The sequence below is a fragment of the Dermacentor variabilis genome, chromosome 4 (genome assembly GCF_050947875.1).
Source record: "Dermacentor variabilis isolate Ectoservices chromosome 4, ASM5094787v1, whole genome shotgun sequence".
Classification (NCBI taxonomy): domain Eukaryota; kingdom Metazoa; phylum Arthropoda; class Arachnida; order Ixodida; family Ixodidae; genus Dermacentor; species Dermacentor variabilis.
Genome location: NC_134571.1, coordinates 230,596,901 through 230,618,734, shown reverse-complemented (window position 1 = coordinate 230,618,734; position 21,834 = coordinate 230,596,901). Strand labels below are relative to the sequence as shown.

At 48.7% G+C, this 21,834-nt stretch overlaps 2 protein-coding genes across 6 annotated transcripts in view; both read left to right on the top strand.

The window, feature by feature from the left end:
* The window catches only part of arr (low-density lipoprotein receptor-related protein 6), a 466,849-nt gene that overhangs the window by 381,978 nt on the left and 63,037 nt on the right, over window positions 1–21,834 (top strand). For all 5 annotated transcript variants that reach the window (XM_075691044.1, XM_075691043.1, XM_075691042.1 and 2 more), the window contains one exon: window positions 1,703–1,905. In XM_075691044.1, the coding sequence (XP_075547159.1) occupies window positions 1,703–1,905 (203 nt within the window). The remainder of the gene's footprint in view (window positions 1–1,702; window positions 1,906–21,834) is intronic.
* On the top strand, window positions 3,962–8,691 carry LOC142580173 (uncharacterized). Its single transcript, XM_075691047.1, has one exon. The coding sequence runs from the start codon at window positions 4,088–4,090 to the stop codon at window positions 6,206–6,208; it is 2,121 nt and encodes a 706-aa protein (XP_075547162.1). The 5' UTR covers window positions 3,962–4,087; the 3' UTR covers window positions 6,209–8,691.

Sequence of the window (21,834 nt, the reverse complement as noted above, 5' to 3'; positions counted from 1 at the left end):
TAGCTTTTCTAGCACCTTTTTTTTGTTTTTTGCACTGAAGAATGCTCAATAAAGTTGCACATGTTTTAGTGAGGTATTCAAAAGGTACAGCGCGACTGGGACGGAGATAAAGAAACACAAACCACATCAAAAGCGCTTTGTTGTTGTGATGACCAGATTCAGACAGTGAGACGGGCAAAGTAATAAGTGGTGCAAGATGCAAATGCTCTCGGCACACTGAATTGCTGGGCTCTATTCACTGAGAAATGTGATTGTGATGATGAATGCATCAGCCAGGAAATGACACCCCACTGCACATGTGTACCACAACATGGTATGGGCAGTAAAACCGTCTGTTTACTAAGACTGGGAGCGGGAAAAAAGCAACATACCAAGGTGCAGTTTCACAATGTGGCACCCTTTCTGTCAACTTTTCTGTTGTCATAGCTGATGGAACTTTCTTTTGTGCAAGTTGATCCATCACATTGCAGCAACAACACAAGAAGCAAGGGCAGAATATTAGGAGAAAACACAACGAGATGTCAGATTGAGAAGACTAGGTAGATGTAAGGAAAAGGTTTTAATGATGTTGAGGAGGCCAGCCTTGCTATTCACAGGACTTGGTGCTTTGAACGTGATGAGTTAACGAAATTCGAAAAAAGGCGTGGCTGAAAGCATATCAAAGACAAATGCAAAAGTAAAAGGAAAGAAATAAGAAGAAACAGAAACATGCACGGAAGCACTCACATATTCACACACATGCACACAAACACGAGCATGAGAACTAAGATCTAAAATATGAAAAAGGCGCACCGCGACTTCTGCAGCGCTACCGCCCGCGCGCATGGAGAACATGCAACGCCAGCGAGGAATCTGCCATGCGTTTGTTTGCCGAGAAGACGGGGCTGGCTGAAAGGGCTGGCTCACAGCTTCAGCAAGTTTGAGGCCGCTGTCATCACTGCTAGGCCACCGTGGCATCAAATGAAAATAACATGTTTGTAGCGCGAAGTAAATAAATACTGCATGTTTATTCCCCTTTAATCGCACTCTCTCCGAGTTCCGCTTTTGACAGGTAAGTGGGCGATCTCATGCCATTTCGGTTAAGCAGTACTACCGTTTAGTACATACTTTTCCCGAGCTCCAGCCAACTACGGTTTAACGAGGTTTCACTGTACAGTCGATCCCGGATATATCAAACTCAAAGGGGATCGCGAAATAGTTCGATATATCGATAATTCGAAATATAAAATATGCATGTCAAAAGTTTCTCTAACAACTCCACACATCTCAAGGCAGTTTCCTTGTTGTTCTGCCGGGCCGCCCGATGAAGATGATGTACCGCCGTGTTCGTGCAACAAAAAGTAAAAACACTGCGTGTTAACCGATACGTACGCAGTAAGCTGGTACGGTTTATGTGGATACGAAACACATTATGTTCAATGGCCGCTGAGTCGGGGATATGGCTTTACTACTTTTAAAACGAAACTACTGTTTAAGCGGGTACGGTTTAATGAGGTCTTACTGTATATATATTCAGAGGCACCATGCACCGATATCATCAATGGCAATATGGTGTGTCGTTACATTGCTTTAAAACTGGTCTCATCAGTGTCAACAGCCGTCATGAGATTGTTTCTGCCGAAGTGTATTCTACATTTATTCAAATCTATAGTTGTGCTGATCCAAAAACCATGTGAGGAATAAAAGCCATGCGTACGTGCAGGCCCGCCCAGCTTCCTGCTGTTCAGCCAGAAGTTCAGCATCAGTCGGCTCGGCTTAGATGCCGAAGATTCCCCAGATGTGATGCTGCCCATTCAAGGCCTCAAGAACATACGAGCCTTGGAATTCGACCCTGTTTCAGATTTCCTCTACTGGATCGACGGCAAGTCACACGTCATCCGTCGAAGCCGAGACAATGGAACTCAGGTGAATCTCTAGCATTACAAAACTGGCATCTGCTGGAGCAGGCTTTTCCCAAGTGTTCATTTACAGATGAATTCTCATGGCAAGGAATGGATGATTGGACGAAACTTTTCAACATTACTTTTCCTCTCTTCAGGGGTGGAAGTGGTGCGCCATTTGCGCCATCCTGCGCCATCCTGCTCCAAACTGCTTTCCCTGCGCCATCCTGCTCTAAAACACAATTTTGCGCCATAACTCCGCCGCGCCGGCCACTTCGATGTTTTACCGTCAAATTTAGCGAAGCCTATGGGTTATTTTTCCTCTCACTGTGGGCTAGCCGATCTGATCCAATCCGATCCGATCCGATACTTCGTGCGAAGTGTTTGGTGTTGTGTTTGTAAGCTGCTGTCGTTGGATGCTGATCGCCTGCAAGCCTGGACATGAGCAAAAGTAAGTGTATTGAAGCTACCGAATCTAGAAAATGCTACATTATAGCAGTTATGTAACTTAAATGCTCAGCCTTGAGGGCAGCGCAGACAGGATTGTCTAAAAGCGAAGCTGGGTGGTCGTGCCTTGTAGCTGCAGTGGACGAAAATGTGGCGCCATTGTTTGATTTTTCGTGATATATGGTATGCAGTAGGAAACAAGCTAGTGCCACTTGTATTTGTTGGTCCTCGCTTGTCATCAGGTCAGGTTGTCGAGCATACTAAATTCTCGATTATTTGACCTCCGTTTTCTCATATAATTCGAAATAGCAGCGCGGTCCCAAAGCCTATGGTGTCGGACCTCAGGCGCGTGTGCTATGGCAGGCGCGACGTCTATCGGTAGTCCACCACTGCCGAAGTATAAATCAGCTGCATATTTTCAGTTTTGCATCTCTTAAATTCAAGCCATCCCTCCGCTGCCACCGGGCGTGCGCATCGGCTCTGTTTCGGACATTGCGCGTCACGGGTCGTCGTGTAGTTTTATTTTGTATGTTTACTTTGGGATGGCCAGGTCACGGCGTTCTAACGTCTACGCATCTCTCTCTTGCGTCCACGTGCTTTCTCCGCTCTTCGAGTATGTTAAACCGCCGGGTTTTGAGGACGCTTCACCTCAAGCCTGTTTCACATGCCACCGAAAATGCTAGCGAATCCTGCCGCCGCAGCGGGAAAGCCTGTTTTGAGCCGCTGCGATGAGCGACGAGGTTCCAACAAGTTCGAAATTTTCGCTGCGACGCGCCGCTTAATCGCTCAGTCGCTTCCATGTGAACCTGCCGTCAGAGTTCATGCGGTGAAGCATCCTCAAATCGTGATGGGGCCATTTGTGAATAGGCACCACGGCTACTGCGTCACACTGCGAAAAGAGCCGCGGAGGCGCTTATGATTCTGGAGCAGTTGTACGACGTTCCCTACAGTGTGCGAAAAGCAAAAAAACTTGACCAAACGGCAAAAAACTGTCGCGGTCACTTTGTTTCCATCTCAAATTTACTGCAACAATATTCCAGGTGTTCATTTTATAAAACTGCTGTGATGCAAACTGTTTTCATCAGTTTTTTTAGGGCCATTCGATAATTTGGACTTTCAGATAATTTTAACATGGTTGCTATTTCCTTGAAGGCTGAATTGGCTAGATTTTACTGTACTTTTACATGCCGGGTGGTGTAAGGCCGCGCGTGAGCTGGAGCTGTATTCTCTTAACATTCCACTGGTCATTTTGGATCCATTTGATCTTGTGGCATTTGACCACTCGCTCCACAGGAGCCAGCGGTCCAGTTGCTATCCACAAATGCTTGTAAGCTGCGGCTTCGTCACCCAACCTGTGCCAGAGAAATGGATCCGACATAGAAAATGGAATGTTGAGAATACGCCCCTGGGCAGTATTTAGCTGTCTCGTGTGCAGTCTAAACTTTCGAGAAAAAAAAAACCGCTGCAAAGTATTCTACAAACACATTTTAGACATAAATATTTATTCATGATCCTAGTATAGTTGTGGAACTCAAGTGCCTGAAAATTCTTTCGTAGACCACAGTTCCGTTCCAGGAGCAACTTTTTTTTACTCTTTTTCAGAACTATGCACCAAATTCAACGCAGACGTCCTGACCAAAAAGGATGGCAATGGGGACCTCATATCCCTCTGGTGTCGGCCAAGTGCAAAAGACAGTGATGGCTTTTGTGTGCTTTGTAATGTTACAGTGCACTGCGCGCAACATGGAAGCTCAGCAATAATGCGCCATGCAATGTCTCTTAAGCACATCGAAAATGCAAAAAAACATCGGAACAAAGACGGGGTCCTAACCAAGAGCACTACCATCCAAAGCACCCTAGATTTCACGAAGAATGCAGTGTCACTGTCCCTGCAAGGAAATGTTACAAGAGCTGAAACAGTTTTTGCTCTTTCTGTAGTATCCAACTCACTCCCATACACTTTGGGAGATGTGGCAACAGCAACATACCCCAATATGTTCCCTGATTCACAGATAGCAAAAGCCTTCCAATGTGGCCGCAAGAAAGTATCTTACATCATATCTGATGGCTTAGGACCATACTTTAAAGCCAAAGTGCTTGAAGAACTTGCAAAGCCTGAGGTATTCTATACCGTAATGATCGACGAGACCCCAGTGCCCGAGATGAAGGTGCAGCAGCTGGATGTGCTCATCCGGTATTTCTCTGTTAATCCACAAGATGTCGTTGTAGAGCACCTTCAGTCATTTCACATGGGGCATGCCACTGCAGATGAGCTCTTCTCCTGTGTTGAAGATGCACTTAACGAACTTCCAAAAAATAACATGCTCTGCTTCTTCTCTGATGGGCCAAATGTTATGAAGAGCTTGAAGGGTAAAATAAAAGCAGAACTTAGCCCCAACATGATTGACATTGGGGAGTGCAGTCTTCATAAAATGCATAACGCATTTGCCACTGGTCTCAACACTTTCTGCTCTGAGATTGAATGTATTGTCACTGACATCCATCAGTACTTCAGATATGCCACAAGACATGCGGACATCAAGGATCTCCAACAGAAACTTGGATTGCCACAGCTGGAGTTCCTGCGGCATGTAAGCAGCAGGTGGCTGACACTATTACCAAGTATACAGCGTGTGCTTAAGCTGTATGATGCTTTGAAGTCTTTCTTTTCCAAGGCTGCAGAACCAAGAAAATCCTCATCTATAAGGCACAATCGCCTCGCATCTGCATTTTCTGACAACACGCTCCGAGCACGACTCCTTTTTGTTCAGAATGCCGCCCAGCTCTTTGACAAGTTTCAAACCTTGTTTCAGAGCAAAGAGCCTCTTCTTCATTTATTTTATGATGAAATAGTTGCTGTGGTCAAACAGCTGATGGGCAGATTTTTGCGGCAGGAGTCGTTTGTAGATGTAACTGGTTTCCATTTGAAGAATGTTCAAGTTGAATCGCAAGCTAACTGGAAAGTGAAACCTGAGCTTGGCTTAGATACTGAGAAAGAAATGGAGCTTTGGACACCAACTCAGAAAAAGGCTTTCTATGTCAAGACCAGAGCTTTCTATATATCCTGCACAAAGTACCTCGTCTCAAGGTTACCTTTGGACAACAAAGTGCTGTTCCACAGTAGATTTTTGAAGCCTGGTGTAGTAGGAGACCACTACACAACGTCACTGCGCTACATCGCGAATGCCCTGCCACAAGTCATGCCACCCAGCGAAGTATCATCTCTAACTGATGAGTGGTTGCGCCTTTGCTGCGAAATTTCTGACTGGGATGTTTCAACAAATGTTGTTGAACACTGGGTTAATGTGTTTGCACTAAAAATGCCCACTGGCGAACCCAAATACCCAAGACTGGGAAGGCTCGTAAGGGCTGTTCTTTCCTTGCCGCATGGCAACGCAGACTGCGAGAGAGGATTCAGCGAAAACAAGCAGGCGCTTCACCATCGAGCCTCTTTGTCAATAACAAGTGTGTCAAGCCTTCGTCAAACGAAAGCATACTTGAAGCGTTATGGGGGTGACGTCACAAAGGTGCCAATCACTAGAGATCTCCTCAAGTGTGTTGGAAAGTCGTACAGTGGTTATCGCAAACGCGTTGAAATGGAAGAAGAATCAAAATCACGCAAACGGAAATGTGACGAGCCACTGACAGAAAGCAGCGAAGAAAAAAAGCTGAAAGAGGAAAAGGCCACCCTGCAGTGCCGTCTATCCACCCTGAAGGCATTACTTACCAGTGCCGAGGAACTCATCAGCACAGGAGTAAAATCGAAGGACATGGACAAAGTGGAAACTGGAAACGTTTTGCTCGTTGATGTGAATTCCAAATTGCCGGCGGTGCTTGAGCGCATTAGAATGATAGATTCCACGCTGGAATCTAACAAGTAATTCTAACAAGCAAATTGAATGCTGAATAAAATGATTTTCTTTGCGTTTTTTTGTATGTCAGTGTGAAGTTGCAATTATTACAAGTACTTTACTCTAGAAACATGCTCCAAAACACAATTTTTGTGCTCCAAAACATAACTTTCGTGCTCCAAAGCTGCTCCGGAATGGCATTATTACTGCTCCATGAGCTGCTCCAAAATGCTCAAGCCTGCTTCCACCCCTGTCTCTTGAGCGGTTTCTTGTGCATCTGTAGTGAGGTTTGCATTTGGGCAATTTGATACGGATCCATGATGAAGTGAAGGTAGCGCAAAACAACAAGGACAGAGAATAATGGACACAACACTTAATGGTCACTAATGGTTTATGTGCAGTTACGTGCAATGTGAGCTGCAACACAGTGCCTGTGTTGAAAAACGGCCCAAGACTGAATAATTGGGCAACTAAACACCGCTGCAATTACTGGCATTTATTACATTGATTTTTCATATGCCAATGCCGCCGTGCAGTCTTGAAAGCCTTTTGAACGTGTGCACCGTGTTGCATTGCATGCTTCTGTTGTTTCAGCACGATTTCATAATGGCACATATCGGGTTACCTGCTACACTAGCTTAGTGGCTATGGCCTTGCACTGCTAAGCTCGAGGTGATGGAATGCTCGAATACTTAGATTTAGGTGCATGCTGGAGTGGGGCCAGTGGTCTTGAAAACCGAAAATCTCATAAAAAAGGTGATTATTCAGAATTACTTGTTCTGGCATCTAGAATGCCTAATCTACACCATATTAAAACGATTTGCCCAAAAACTCGCCTAAGTGTCCGAAAAAAATTATTTTGTCAGTGCAGACGGCGAGAAAAAAAGCCCAAAATCACACAGAAACACTAGAATTCACGAAGCTATCTCGAGTGCCACCGTCTTGGTATCGTTAGAAAGATCAAAGTTCTCCCTTTCAGTTCGCCGCATCCTTGCCAGGGTTGGCAGTGTTAATGAACGTTTAAAATTAATTAGGAGTATCCAGCAAAACAATTAATCTTCCTTGATTTCCACCTTTCACTTAATCAACCTAATCGATTAGGCGTGTTGGATTAATCATTTTAGACTATTTGACAGCAGTTGTTTTTCTTCCTCCAGTGATCGCTTTTTCACCAGCTTACAAATGTTCAGCATCATTGCTCAGTACAAGAGGCGCATGCATGATTTAAAATTTATACAAATGTTATAGTTGATTCTATCTGTTGAGCGTGTTTTCACCGAACCTTGTATAATCAGATTGCATGTGCAACACAAATATTGTAGTAGTTTCTGGAAACCACAAGGGCACCAGCGATTGCACTGGAACCTTTGACGGGTGATGTATAAAAGCCAATGTGCTTGACCCGGTGATCAGATTTTTGACGATCACCAACTGTGTTCGCCGCTATCGTTGTGCTTTGAGTGTAATTTCCTTTCTTGAGCACAGGTTCGCTGAATAAAAATTTTGTCAAGGTATTAACAGTTTCGCTGCTGTGTTTCTTGACCATCACTACCACGTGACATCTGGTGGAGGCGCTAATGCATTCATGTACCGAACGCCCCCGCAAAACCGTGATCTAAGCCCGACACCTGAAGACAATGGCAACGTCTTAAAGGACAAGCGACTTGCCATAGGCAGCAAGGACTGCTACCGGTGTACAGGCATCTACCTGAAAAGATGAAGTGTACGGCCACAATGGCAGCCCCTGCATCGCCAACACCGATCATGCTGCAGCAGCACAGGGAGCCACTGACGTTCCACGGATCAACATTTGAGGACCCGGAAAGCTGGCTGAAGACGTGGAAGGGCCGCTACAATTAATGCCTGGAACAGCAACAAGCTGCACCATGTCTTTTTCGCGTTGAAAGATGCCACCAGGACGTGGTTTGAGAATCGAGAAACTACGTTAACAATGTGGTACTTGTTGCGCAGCGGCTTCCTCCAGACATTCACAAGCACCGTGCACAAAGAGCGAGCGCAAGCTCTACTAGAAACTTGAGTGCAGCTGCCCAATGAGACTATCGCAATCTTCACGAAAGAGACCACCAGTGTTTTCCGGCACGCCAACCCGGAAATTCAGACAAGAAAAAATTTGAATTCCTGACGCCCAAGGGCTCAAGGCCATCATTTAGGTAGAGAGGCCTACGTCTCAAATCTGCTGTGCACCAATGAAGTTTATTCCTCGTCCTCCTCCTGATGCGGGGCGTCAAGTGAGAACTATTCCTTGGACTGATCTGCAACCTGTCAAAGACCATTGCTGAGTTCTTGACAGAGGCAACGACAATTGAGAAAACTTTGGAAATGCTCACTAGCCAATATAACCGCCACATGCTCACGCTGCAGTGCACCATCCAAGCACTGGCCTCCGACGTCCTTCAAGAGATCTCAGGGCCATTGTGCGCGAAGAACTGCACAGATCATGCCTTCATCGCAACCTCAGGTGGCCTCGGTCACTGACATGGTCATGGAGGAATTACAGCGATCACTTGGAGTTCCTCAGGCGCAGCTGCAATCGCCATAAGCCCAGCCAGAAGCAATTACATTCGCCACCATCACCCGCCACCATGGTCCTCTTCCGCACCCATGCCAGGTCCTCGAAGCACCGCGATTGCGTCGACCAGTGCAGTGTTCCAAGGAAGACCTGAAGTTTGATGCACCCTGGACCATCGTACACTCTGCTATCACTGCAAAGAACTGGGCCAAATGGGACTGCTAAGGTTCGCCATCAACGATTCGCGCCCGCAGCAGGGTGAACACCCTCGCAATATCACCGACTACCTCGCTGCCACTTAGTGAAGCCCCAAACAACTGTCCCATTCACCATCACCTGACTGATACCTGTTGTTGCAGCGCTGACATTACGCTGGCCCAGCTGGGAGCCAGTCCGTCAGCCCATATCTGGAAAACTAAAAGCAGCAATCGGTGGAGGTGCGGTTGCTGTTTGTCGAACTGACGAAGACTCTGCGCTGACGACGAAGACGCAGAAAAGACTATCTCAACGACACGTCAGCAAGGTGCTGCCATCCTGGCGAAGCCTAAAAACAAAGTATATGCGGACGAAAGAAGACCTGACAATGCAGCGTTCCAGCCACAGGTCAACACGACGCAAGCATGATCTGACGCCAAGACCTAACTGCAATGCAAGACAAAGAGCCACCGACCTCGACGTGCTTCTCGACGGCTCTGCAGTCACCGCCTTAGTAGATACATGAGCCGACTACTCCGTAGTGAGTGACCCATCACCGCACAGTTGAAGAAAGTTAAGACTACGTGGGAAGGCACTCAAATTCGCACAGCTGGAAGACACCTAATAACGCCGACTGGAATCTGCACGACAAGAATTACCATTCGTGGCTGGACCTACCCTGCCACCCTCGTTATCCTCCAACAGTGTTCATGAAACGTCATGCTCGGCAAGGACTTCCTGAACCAACGTGGTGCAATCATCTACCTGAAGTTGCAGTAGTAACGCTGTCCAAAGATCAAGTGATGCTGCAGGAAAGCTCTTGTATTCACCATACCTTGAGTGTGCTTGAAGATCAAGTGAGCATCCCGCCTCGCTACGGCATTGTCATTTCTGTCAACACTGAAACACCCGCACATGTAGAAGGTGTCGTTGAGGGTGACGAGCGTCTACTGCTCGATCGTGACATTTGCTTCACAAGGGGGATCACTCAACTGCATGGAGGAAAAAGGAAAGTGATGCTGACAAACTTTAGCCAGGAGTTCAAGCACATCAACAAAGCCATGACGATTGCATACCTCGAGGAAATTGTGGAAACCAGCAATGCATGTCCGTCCTCTCCGATTCTGCCACATCTACCTCGAAGACCATAATTCTCGAACCATTCTTCGAAATAAATCCAAGCCTCCCATGAATAAGCAACAATAGCTCGAAAGTCTTCTCTGACAATACAAAGACTTTTCAATGTCATTGAAGATTCAGCAAACACCATTTACAAAGCATCACATAATAACGGAAGAATCTGCTTGACCACTCTGCCAGAGCCCTTACTGAGTGTCGACGCGAGAATGAGAAGCTACAAGGCAACAATTTGATGAAATTTTGCGCGATGATATTATCCATTCGTCAAAAAGCCTGTGGGCATTTCCTGTGGTCTTAGTGAAGAAGGAGGACGGAAGTCTGGGCTTCTGCGTTGATTATCACATCACCAAAAAGGACGTGTACCCCCTCTTATGGATAGACAATGCATTTGACCAACTCTGCAATGCTAAGTACTTTTCGTTGATGGACCTCAACACTGTTTATTGGCAAATTGTAGTTGACGAAAGGGATCGAGAGAATACCACGTTTATCACGCCAGACAGCCTCTAGAGTGATAAACGCTTGCTAGGAAACACTTGCTTGATAAAAGCTTGCTATCAATTGATAGGAATAGCTCATATTCGGAAATACAGCGAAACCTTGTAAAACCGTAGTTGGCCGGAGCTCGGGAAAAGTATGTACTAAACGGTAGTACTGCTCAACTGAAATAGCCTGAGATCACCCACTTGCCTGTCAAAAACAGAACTCAGAGAGAGTGCGATGAAAGGAGAAAAGACATGCAGTATCTTTTCACTTCGCGCTACAAAAGTGTTATTTTCATTTGATGCTGTGGCGGCCTAGCATGCGACGACAGTGGCCTCAAACTTACTGAAGCTGCGAGCCAGCTTTTCAGTGAGCCCCCTCTTCTCGGCAAACAAACTCATGGCAGATTCCTCGCTCGCGTTGTATGTTCTCCGTGCGCGCGGGCGGTAGCGCTGCAGAAGTCGCGGTGCGCCTTTTTCATTGCGGTGTGCTGTTCTCGTCGCGACGATTGCATTCATGAGGCTAACGTAACGCGTAGCTTCTGCCACTGTCAGGCTTGAATCGCCCGTGCTGCCGCTTTCCGCGTCGTCCTCATCACTGTCACTAGTCGACACTTTGGCAACAACAGAGACACTGATGGCGAAAAGTTGAACCTCATAGCCGACATCTCTTCACGGTCACAGCAGCACTGCCGAGCAACTTCGCATTCCAAATGCCACAGACCGTAGTCAACAGCAGATCCCTGTCGTGTGTCAGCGCAGACTTCGTGTCACGTTCGAAAGCACGATGTCTAATTTTTCATCTATGCTGAGTACCCGGTGTCTTTTTTATCCGGCATGACGCAAGTCCTTCATTGCACAACGCCACAACGCTCTGTGGCACGGCACCAAAATGATGTTGATGTTCATGTTGATGTAGCTTCATGCGCAAATGCACAGGGCACTTAGAGGCTGTTGTTCCGATCTCTGAGGCTTGTTGTTCTGCCAGGTCACCCGATGGAGACGATCCACCGCTGTGTTTGCGCGACGAGAAGTGGAAACGCCACGTGCTAACCAAAACGTACACAATAAGCTGCTATGGTTTATGCGGATACAGTATAAAACACATTATGTTCAATGGCCGCTGAGTTGGGGATTTGACTTTACTACTTATAAAACAAAACTACTGTTTAAGCGGGTACAGTACAGTGCAGTCCACTTATAACGATATCGAGAAGGACGAAAAATATGATCGTTATAACCGATGATCGCTATATCTGGACTGCAGTTATAAAAAAAAAAAATTTTTTTTTTAAACGCGGAACATACCTTTGCAGCTCCGAACTCCAATTCGCCACTTGCTCTAAAGAATATATGATGTAGACAGTAGGCCGTAAAAAACAAACTTTATTTCTAGCGCCAATGACCGTGTCAAGGGTTAGGCGCGCCTAAATAGTCCGAAATCTGCACTTGCTTTTGCGGCAGCTTCAGATTCACAACCGCGGTGTGCATGGATTCCAGCTGCTGCGCGAACACTGGCGGCAATCCTTTAGCATGCATAACATCAATTAAGGAGTCGATCGACGACAGTGCACTTTGCATGGACATCGTGGTTGGGGTCAAGGAGCCACTGTCGATCTCGTTGTCACTGTCACTGATGCCGTCGCCACCGTCACACAACTTTGCCGTCTGTCGAGACAGCACATCTTCGGCGATCGCCTCGTCGGTGACTTCATCGCAGAACGAGGCAGCACTGTCTGCAGTCAAAAACTCCTCCTTCGACACAACACCTGTGTCACCAGTAGGAACGAGCTCACAGAGCTCGGTATGTCAGCAACTTCCACCGGGTCGGTCTCAGCGGGTTGGGGAAGTTCGTCCTTACGCACAAAGCCCGCCTTCATAAAGCAATTGGTGATGAACCACTGGTAAAGCGCCTCTTCAACATCGGCGTACAAAGGGTCTCTAACCCTTTTCCGCGGATCGGCATGGCCGCTGATAGCTCCTGCCTTCACAATCGCGGTGCTACTGGTTTTCAAGATGGTTGATATCGTTAACTGGACGAGCTCATACTTCTTCACGAGGGCGCTCACCTTGAAGCCGCATCTAGAGTCCTGCAAAATATCCATCTTCGTGTCAAGCGACACAGCTTTGCGCTTTGTCACCGCCATCTTCTAACTGGGTTGAACCATTTGAACCGTTGGTTGCACGCTGCTCCGATGGCGTCAGCCTGCTATCGCGAGAAGACGCGGGACGGGCGCCACCGCGCCGCTTTGCTTGTCGCTTTTTTTTTTCTTTCTCTTTCGGAGCGACTGTGGCCGACGCGCATGAAGCAGCTAGTGCCATCTTGTGGCGCGCTGCTCCTACTCAGCTATTCTCCGGTGCGCGGGCGGGGCGAGACGCGCTGCGCGGTAATGGCGGCAGATACAAACTTACGGAGGTAAACATCGCCTCGTCTCGACATCGTTCGTTTCAGGGAACTAAGCGACGCAAGTGTTACGATTATTTGGCACGGAAAACGCCGTCCAGACTGCAAAATTTTGATCGTTATATCCGATATGCGGTGAATAACCTATCGTTATAAATGATTTTTTTCCCCATAGACCTAATGCATAAAATGACACTCTCATGTCGACCCATCGTTATAACCGATATATCGTTATATATGGTATCGTTATAAGTGGACTGCACTGTATAATGAGGTTTTACTGTATTTGCTTCTTTATCCATATCCTTTTTATTCGTGTTTGAGAATGGTTAACTTGATTTGCAATGGTTTTTATAGGTATTTTCGAAGATATTTTACTCGCTGTGCATTTTGCTAACCCCTCCCTTCTGTTTTCTTTTACAATAAAATAAACACTACTCCTTACTATTCAAATTGGATTAAGTCGTTTATTTTTTAACACGCTTACTAGAGAGTGACATCATCGGGTGACATGGTGTCAGCCCATCTTAACGTAAAACAAAGTTCTGTGTCACTCACGGAATTTCGCAAAGGCACTCGGGGAATACTTGGAAAACTCGGGGAATTTGGAAATGTCATCTTGGTACCCTGGTTTAGGCAGGTTCCGGGGGGTTGAGGCTTGTATCATGGTGCCAGAAGACGCTAAACCCAGATTCTTGAGGCCCTGGCAGACTTCGTTTACTCTGATGGATCAGTTTGAGGAGTTGTTGCAGAGACTGGCCCATCAAGGCATGGTCCGACCAGTGAAGACTGCCAGATAGGCAGTTTCGCATATGCGCCAATTTCAAGATGACTGTCAATCCCATAGCACTTGTGGAAACATAACCCATGCCGCGCATAGGTGAATTGCTCACAAAGCTCCAGGGAGGAGTAAGGTTCACAAAGCTAGATCTGAAGGACGCCTACCAGCAGATCGAGCTGGAATAATAATCGCAAGAGTTCATCACTGTCATTCCCTCCAAAGGCTTGTTTCAGTACACGAGACTGCTATTCGTGGTCGAATCAGCACCAGCACTGCATGCAGTCCACTTATAACAATAGCACATATAACAATACAAGGTCTGTTAGAAAAGTATCCAACCTTTTTCTTTTTTTTTTTTTTGCGAACACCTGATGGATAATAAACAGGCGAGCTTGCATCAGCCGACCTTGAACCTTCGTGCGAATTGTGCAAATTTTTTCCCGCCTGTCGATAGCGTCAGTCGCTGGGACGCAGCATTTGAGTGAGGTAGTGTGCAGTGCTCTCGTCGGTTTTTTATTGCAAGGAAAACGGCAGAGCGACTGGAGCAGCGTTATTGGATCAAATTTTGCCAGAAACTGGGTGACAGCCAAACCTTTTGGAAGATTCAGACGGCTTTCGGTGATGATGCTATGAGCAGCACACAAATTGAGTGGTGCAACTGGTTTAAAGACATCCGCACATCGGTGGAAAGTGAGCCGTGCTCCGGTGGCCATCAACATGCTGAATTGACCAAGTCATTGCCGAAGTGAATGCTGTGGTGATGCGGAACCATCGTATGACTATCCGAGAAATTGCGGAAGAGGTGGGCATCAGCACTTCTTGTGCACATTCCATTATGACGGAAGATTTGGCCATGAAGAGAGTTGCGGCAAAATTCATGCCGAAGCTGCTCACGGTGGAGCAAATGCAACTTGTTTCACAGGACATGCTAGATTCCACAAACAGTGACCCCTACTTCATGAACACCATAATCACTGGTGATGAGTCTTGGGTGTACGGGTACAACCCAGAAACCAAATCCCAGTAGTCACAGTGGAAGCATTCCACGTCACCAAGACCAAAGAAGGCCCCGCCAAGTGCGCAGCAATGTCGAAGTGATGCTGCCTGCTTTCTTTGACTTCTGTGGTGTGGTACACCATGAGTACGCACCACAGGGTCAAACAATCACCAAAGGGTACTACAGGGATGTCCTCCGTCGCCTACGTGATGCCGTGCGGCTCAAGAGACCGAAGTTGGGGTCAACAGGAAATTGGCGCATCCATCACAACAATGCTCCTGTACATTCCTTGCATTTCATTCAGATTTTTTGGCTAACAACCAGACTCCTGTAGTTCAACAAGCTCCTTACTCTCCTGATATAGTCCCCTGCGCCTTATGGATGTTTCCCAAAATCAAGAGGCCATTGAAAGGAGCGTGATTTCAGACAAGAGAGGACATTATGGCTGCAATGACAGCTGAGCTAAACACCATTCTGAAAGAGGCCTTCTCGGAATGCTTCCAACAATGGTGGCACCGCTGGGAGAAGTGTGTGGAGTCCCAAGGAGACTACTTTGAGGGTGATTAGGTTTCCAATACTCCAGTTGTGCCAGTTTTTTTTCTTCGGCCAAAGGTCGGATACCTTTCTAACAGACCTCGTATATCTGTTATAACTAGAGTCAACTTATCAACTTATGCATTAGGGTTATGAGAAAAAAAAACATAACTATATTGCCGCTAGTTCTCACGCGCCAGCGCTGAAAAAGAAGTGACTTGAACGCGCGCTCGGCAAGAGGTGGGCGATAAAGAAGAAGAGGCAGAGGCTGAGGACGCCAGCTTGAGTTTTTGTGTACGCCATCTTGTACAAGTGTCTGTCTCGCCGACACCGGGTACATCTTCAATTGTCTTTTCGTGACAAAACTGGTGGAGGTGCTGGGTACGGTTCATCCGATGCCACAAACTCCTCCTGGTAGCGGGGAGTACCAGCCCTATACTAGTGGACACCCCTGTTCACCGGGCCAGCAGGAGAATCCGAGGATTACCTCCGGAACTTGATCACCTCTCCGCAACAACATCGACGCCCCCACGGACCAGTATGGAAGGAACATCGACGTCTCCATCGACCATTATGCAAGGTACGGCCTCAACGGCAACTCAGTACCTGCTCCAGAATCTCAGAGTGCCGAAAGTGTTCCACGGGGATGTCTTCGAGGATGTTGAAGACTGGTTAGCCCAGTTTGAGCGCGTTGCTGAGATAAACGAATGGAGTGACGCGGCGAAGCTGAGAAACGTGTACTGCAGCTTGGAGGACGGTGCTGGCACTTGGTACGAGAACCGAGAAGGGCTCCTGAAATCGTGGCTCGAGTTCCGCGGTGCCTTGCTGGAGACATACACCAATGCTGATCGCCGCGAACGAGCCGAACGGGCGCTCCAATCCCGCATTCATCTGCCGAATGAGAGCGTGACATCGTACGTAGAGGATATGACGCGCCTCTTCCGTCGGGTGGACCCTACCATGTCAGAAGAAAAGAATCTGCGCCATCTAATGCGGGGAGTTAAAGAACAGCTATTTGCTGGCCTGGTTCGAAGCCCGCCGAAGACCGTGGGTGAATTCTTAACCGAAGCCACCACGATGGAAAAGATGCTGCACCATCGCTCAGCCTTCTATGAAAGGCAAATGAACGCTACTTCACCTTCGGACCAGCGCTCAGCTACGTATGACAGACACGCGAATGCTGCTTCACTGACGGACGCGGTTTCCTTTGGAAACTTGGACGTTCTCCGAGACCTTATCCGCTCTGTGGTTCGTGAGGAGCTTCAACGGCTCAGCTGCCCGCCTCAGCCCACGCTGGGTTCCATTTCTGCCCTTGTGAGAAGTGAAGTGCAGCAAGCGATCCAAGGTCCCGTCCCAAGCAGCAATGCGCTGCCTGTGACAGCACAGTTGCAGCGGCCCTCAAATGCGGAAGTTTTGGGGCGAGTCCCTGTCCGCGCTCCGACCCATTTCATCCCCGCCACGTCTTACGCCGCGTCATACATCCCGCCGCTCCCATCAGTGCAACCGATCCAACGTATGGAGGATCGGCGCCCGCTCGAAAGGAAATCTGACGTCTGGCGTACCCCGGACAGAAGGCCTCTGTGCTATCACTGTGGAGAAGCCGGTCACGTACAGTCGAACCCGGCTATATCGAACTCTCAAAAAAACGCCTATCAGTTCGATATAGAGCATAATTTGATATAAGTCTGCTAAATAATTGGATGTCATAAAAGCACATACCATTTATAAAATCACTTCATTGATTAAACTAGCTTAGTTTCGCACGAAATAGTCCTGCATTTTCTTCTGCTTTGGCAATTTCGCTGCCTGCGACGCACGCACTTTTCCACATTAAGGAGTTGGAGCAGCTGAGGCCGCAACTTTCCGCATTCGCGCAGAAGCACCGAACTAGTGCGAGCGCACCAATCACTTCGGAGGATGTGGGCCAAGGACCGTCGTTGCTTTCCTCATTGTGCCCACTTTCACTTGTGCTCGGTACGATGTTGGCAATGTAGTCTTCGTTTTCGGGCTCTCCCGTGGTCGCGACACATCATTTGCGCTCACAAACTCATCCACCGTTGATTCGTCAACAGCTTCCGAAAATTCTGACAGTTCGCTCCAAACTTCGGCAACACTGGCAACGGCTTCGTCGCATTCATAAGAATTTACGGTCATCACCGAGCATGCGGAAGTCGGCACGGCTGAAGCAATTTCAGATTAACCACTCGTACACGGCCGTGCGTACGGGTCGGGCGCCACGGGCATCGGGTCGCGAGTTTGGACGCTTTAGCCCTAATCTCCCCCTTATTCTTCAAGATCGTGCCGAGAGTGCTCCTCGGAATCTTGTGCTCTGCGGGGACATCCGACTTCTCACTGCGTTCGACACGATTTATGATAGCGAGCTTCACGACGAAAGGCAAATCCTTCCGCTTCATCACGGCAACACTGCGAGAGAAGGCCTACAAGGCGTACACAAAAACAGCGAGACAAGTCGCACTTTCGCCATCTTGCATGACGAGGGCACAAGAGCATCTGATTGGCTGTCTGAGCAAGCGCTGTGGGGGGCCAGGATCATCTTATGCAGGGCGGGGGGGGGGGGGGGGGGTGCCGACGGCTCATCTGAGGCAGCGCGGTCGGGCGCGGTCACGGTAGGGAGAGTGGTTGGATGGAGCCGCGCAGCCGGCTTTTCTCCGCCACCGCGAGGGAAAGCCAACTTCCGGGGGCACTTTCCGCCGCTTGACGTTCGATATATCGGGTGTCACTGCTATTTTTGTTCGATGTAAGTGTAATTTTTGCGATATATACTCATTGTAACTATATCGTGTCCAGAAATTGTTCGATATATAGAATAATTCGATGTAAACGGGTTCGATATAGTCGGGTTCGACTGTATACCGCAAATGCCCATACCGCCGCCTTGGACTGCAAGGTTTCGCTGCGGATTCACCAAGGCCCAGATATGGCAAAAGGCCTAGGGCGATTGAAAAGTACTTGAACCAGCAGGGTATGCCCCTGTTCCCGCGGCGGCAGTCGCGCTCGCCGTCCCCCAGGCGATCTTCCCCAGCTCCTAGAAGCCCTCTAATGGCAGCGCAGGGACGATCGCCAAGCCCTCGCCGGGAAAACTAAGAACAGCGACCTTCGGGGCCGAGGCCGCTGATAATCGCCCTTCCGAAGACCTCCCATCGACACAAGCACGGTCTATTCAGCACGATTCAGCGACGACAGCAGCCGAACTCAGCGACAGACTCTTGCTAGACATACCTGTTGTGCTTGACGGCCGCCACGTTAGTGCATTATTGGATATGGGTGCCGACTACTCGATCTTGTGCGGAAAACTAGCGACGGAACTTAGCAAAGTTATCACGCCTTGGTCTGGAACGCAAATTCGTACTGCTGGTGGGCATATCGTAACACCGTTGGGCATGTGCACGGTCAGAGTACAAATTCGTGGGTCCACGTTTCCAGCCAGCTGCCTTATACTCCGCGATTGTTCTCGAGACCTCATCTTGGGCGTCGACTTTCTGCGAGAGTATGGTGCCGTTATAGACCTCCGGGCACGCACAGTGACTTTTTCGACAGAGAGAGCAGCGAACAGCCGCAACAATTGCCGACTTAACGCGCTTCGGGTTTACGCCGACAGTGTATCTTTACCACCACGCGCAAGTGTCCTGGTAGCGGTCGTATGCGACGATCGGCGTGACGGCAAAGCTGTTGCAGAGGGCAATTCCTCCCTTATGCTGACTCATGGTGTATGTGCAGCCTGCAGTCTCATTATGCTTCGAGGTGGACATTCTGCGCTCCTCGTGACGAACTTCAGCCAGGAACATCGGCACCTGTTTCGTCGTACTACTATCGCTTTTGCTGAGCCCTTAGCAGACGTTGCTGAATGCTTTGCGTCTATGACAACGGACAACCCAGCTCACACGCTCAGCAACATCGACATCAATTCAGACCTTTCGGAGGAAAAGCAAGAAGCGCTGCGTGAGTTACTACTTCGGTTCAAGGAGTGCTTCGCATCTACTTCTAAGGTACGCCAGACGCCCATCTCGAGACACCTAATAATCACGTATGACGATTCTCGTCCCATACGACAACTGCCTTATCGTGTATCGGTGAAAGAGCGCAACGTTTTTAATGCACAAGTGAAAGAAATGCTTGACGATGACGTCATACAACCATCCCAAAGCCCTTGGTCATCGCCGGTAGTCCTTGTCAAAAAGAAAGACGGAACGCTTAGGTTCTGTGTTGACTATAGAAAGTTGAATAACGTCACAAAAAAAGACGTTTATCCGCTTCCGCGGATCGATGATTCGTTAGATCGGCTGCGGCGAACCAAGTATTTTTCAGCAATAGATTTGAAGAGTGGATATTGGCAAATCGAAGTTGACGAACGCGATCGCGAAAAAACTGCCTTTGTTACCCCGGATGGACTGTACGAATTTAAAGTACTTCCATTCGGCCTGTGTTCTGCACCGGCCACATTCCAGAGAATGATAGACACTGTTCTTACGGGTCTGAAGTGGCACAGTTGTTTAGTATACTTAGATGACGTCGTCGTGTTTGCGGCGACTTTCGAAGAACATCTGAGGCGTTTAGAGGCGGTACTTGAGGCGCTCCGCTCCGCTAATCTCACACTAAAGCCAGAAAAGTGTCACTTCGGTTACGAAGAGTTGAAGTTTCTCGGTCTTGTCGTGAACGCCGACGGTGTCCAGCCTGACCCAGACAAAACATCTGCTGTTGCTGCTTTTCCGACTCCTCGTGACAAGAAAGCAGTACGCCGCTTTCTCGGTCTGTGTGCGTACTATCGTCGCTTCATCGCAAATTTCTCCCGGATCACCGAACCACTCATACGCCTCACGCGAGAAGACACACCCTTCGTTTGGACGGATGAGCAGGACGCAGCTTTCACCGAGTTACGGCAGCGCCTGCAGGAATCACCCGTTCTCGCTCACTTTGACGAGGACGCTGACACCGAGGTGCATACCGACGCAAGCAACATCGGTCTTGGCGCTGTTCTCGTTCAACACCAGGAAGGCGTCGAGCGAGTGATCGCTTACGCCAGTCGCACCCTTTCACGTGCCGAAATTAACTACTCCACTTCCGAGAAAGAGTGTCTAGCGGTTGTGTGGGCCATCATGAAATTTCGGCCTTATCTCTACGGTCGCCCTTTCAACGTGGTGACAGACCACCATTCCTTGTGTTGGCTAGCCAACCTACGAGACCCGTCCGGGCGACTTGCTCGATGGAGTCTCCGTCTGCAGGAGTTCGATGTTACCATCGTATACCAATCGGGCCGCAAACACGCAGATGCTGACGCGTTGTCGCGCGCTCCCGTCAAAACTTGCGATAAGGACATGGACGAAGGCGGCGCATTCCTTGGGGCCCTCACCGCATCTGACCTGATCACACGACAGCGCGCGGACGCCGAAATACGCCCTCTCATCGATCACCTAGAAGGCAAGAATGTTACAATTCCACGACACCTTTCTCGCAGTCTCTCGACCTTCTGCCTCCGAAAGGGTGTCCTCTACAAGAAAAACTCGAGTGCCAGCGACAAAGAGTATCTATTGGTCGTACCTGCCACCATCCGTGATGACATTCTCCTAGCCTGCCATGATGAGCCCACGTCTGGACACTTGGGATTTTCACGCACTCTTGCAAGAGTACGCCAGACGTACTACTGGCCCCGCCTTTCTCCCACGGTGAAGCGTTACGTGCAAAGCTGCGGTGAGTGTCAACGCAGGAAATCGCCGTCTTTAAAGCCCGGGGGGTTACTGCAACCCATCGCACCACCTAGCGTGCCGTTTGATCAAATCGGTATGGATCTTCTGGGACCCTTTCCCTTGTCAGCCAGCGGAAACAAGTGGATTATAGTCGCCACAGACTATCTAACACGCTACGCCGGGACGAAAGCTCTACTACGTGCCACTGCCTACGAAGTTGCCCAGTTTTTTATCGATCAGATAGTCCTAAGGCATGGTGCCCCATCACATGTCATCACCGACAGAGGAACTGCCTTTACGGCCCAACTGATAGAGGACATATTCGAGCTGAGCTGCACGCAGCATCGCAGGGCCACTGCCTATCATCCGCTGACCAACGGACTGACGGAACGGCTAAACAAAACCATTGCTGACATGCTGTCTATGTATGTAGACGTCCACCATAAAACATGGGATCAACTCCTTCAGTACGTTACATTCGCATACAACACCGCCATTCAGGAAACAACACGCTTCACACCGTTCCGTCTTGTCTGCGGGCGCGAGGTCCAGACCACGCTCGACGCAATGCTCCCGCACGACACCGACGCATCACTTACTTCCGACGCCGAGCAACTTATTCAACACGCCGAGGAAGCTCGTCAACTCGCGCGCATACACATCACGACGCAGCAGAGTGCAGACGCGCGACGCTACAACCTTCGACATCGGCAAGTCGAATACCAGCCAGGTGACCAAGTCTGGGTGTGGACTCCCAATTCATCGCCAGGGGTTGTCTGAGAAGCTGCTGAGTAGATACTTTGGACCGTACAAAGTGATACGCCGCGTTAGTGAAGTGAACTATGAGGTCATTCCCGACGGTGCCGCGTCGCCTCGGCGCCGACAGCACCA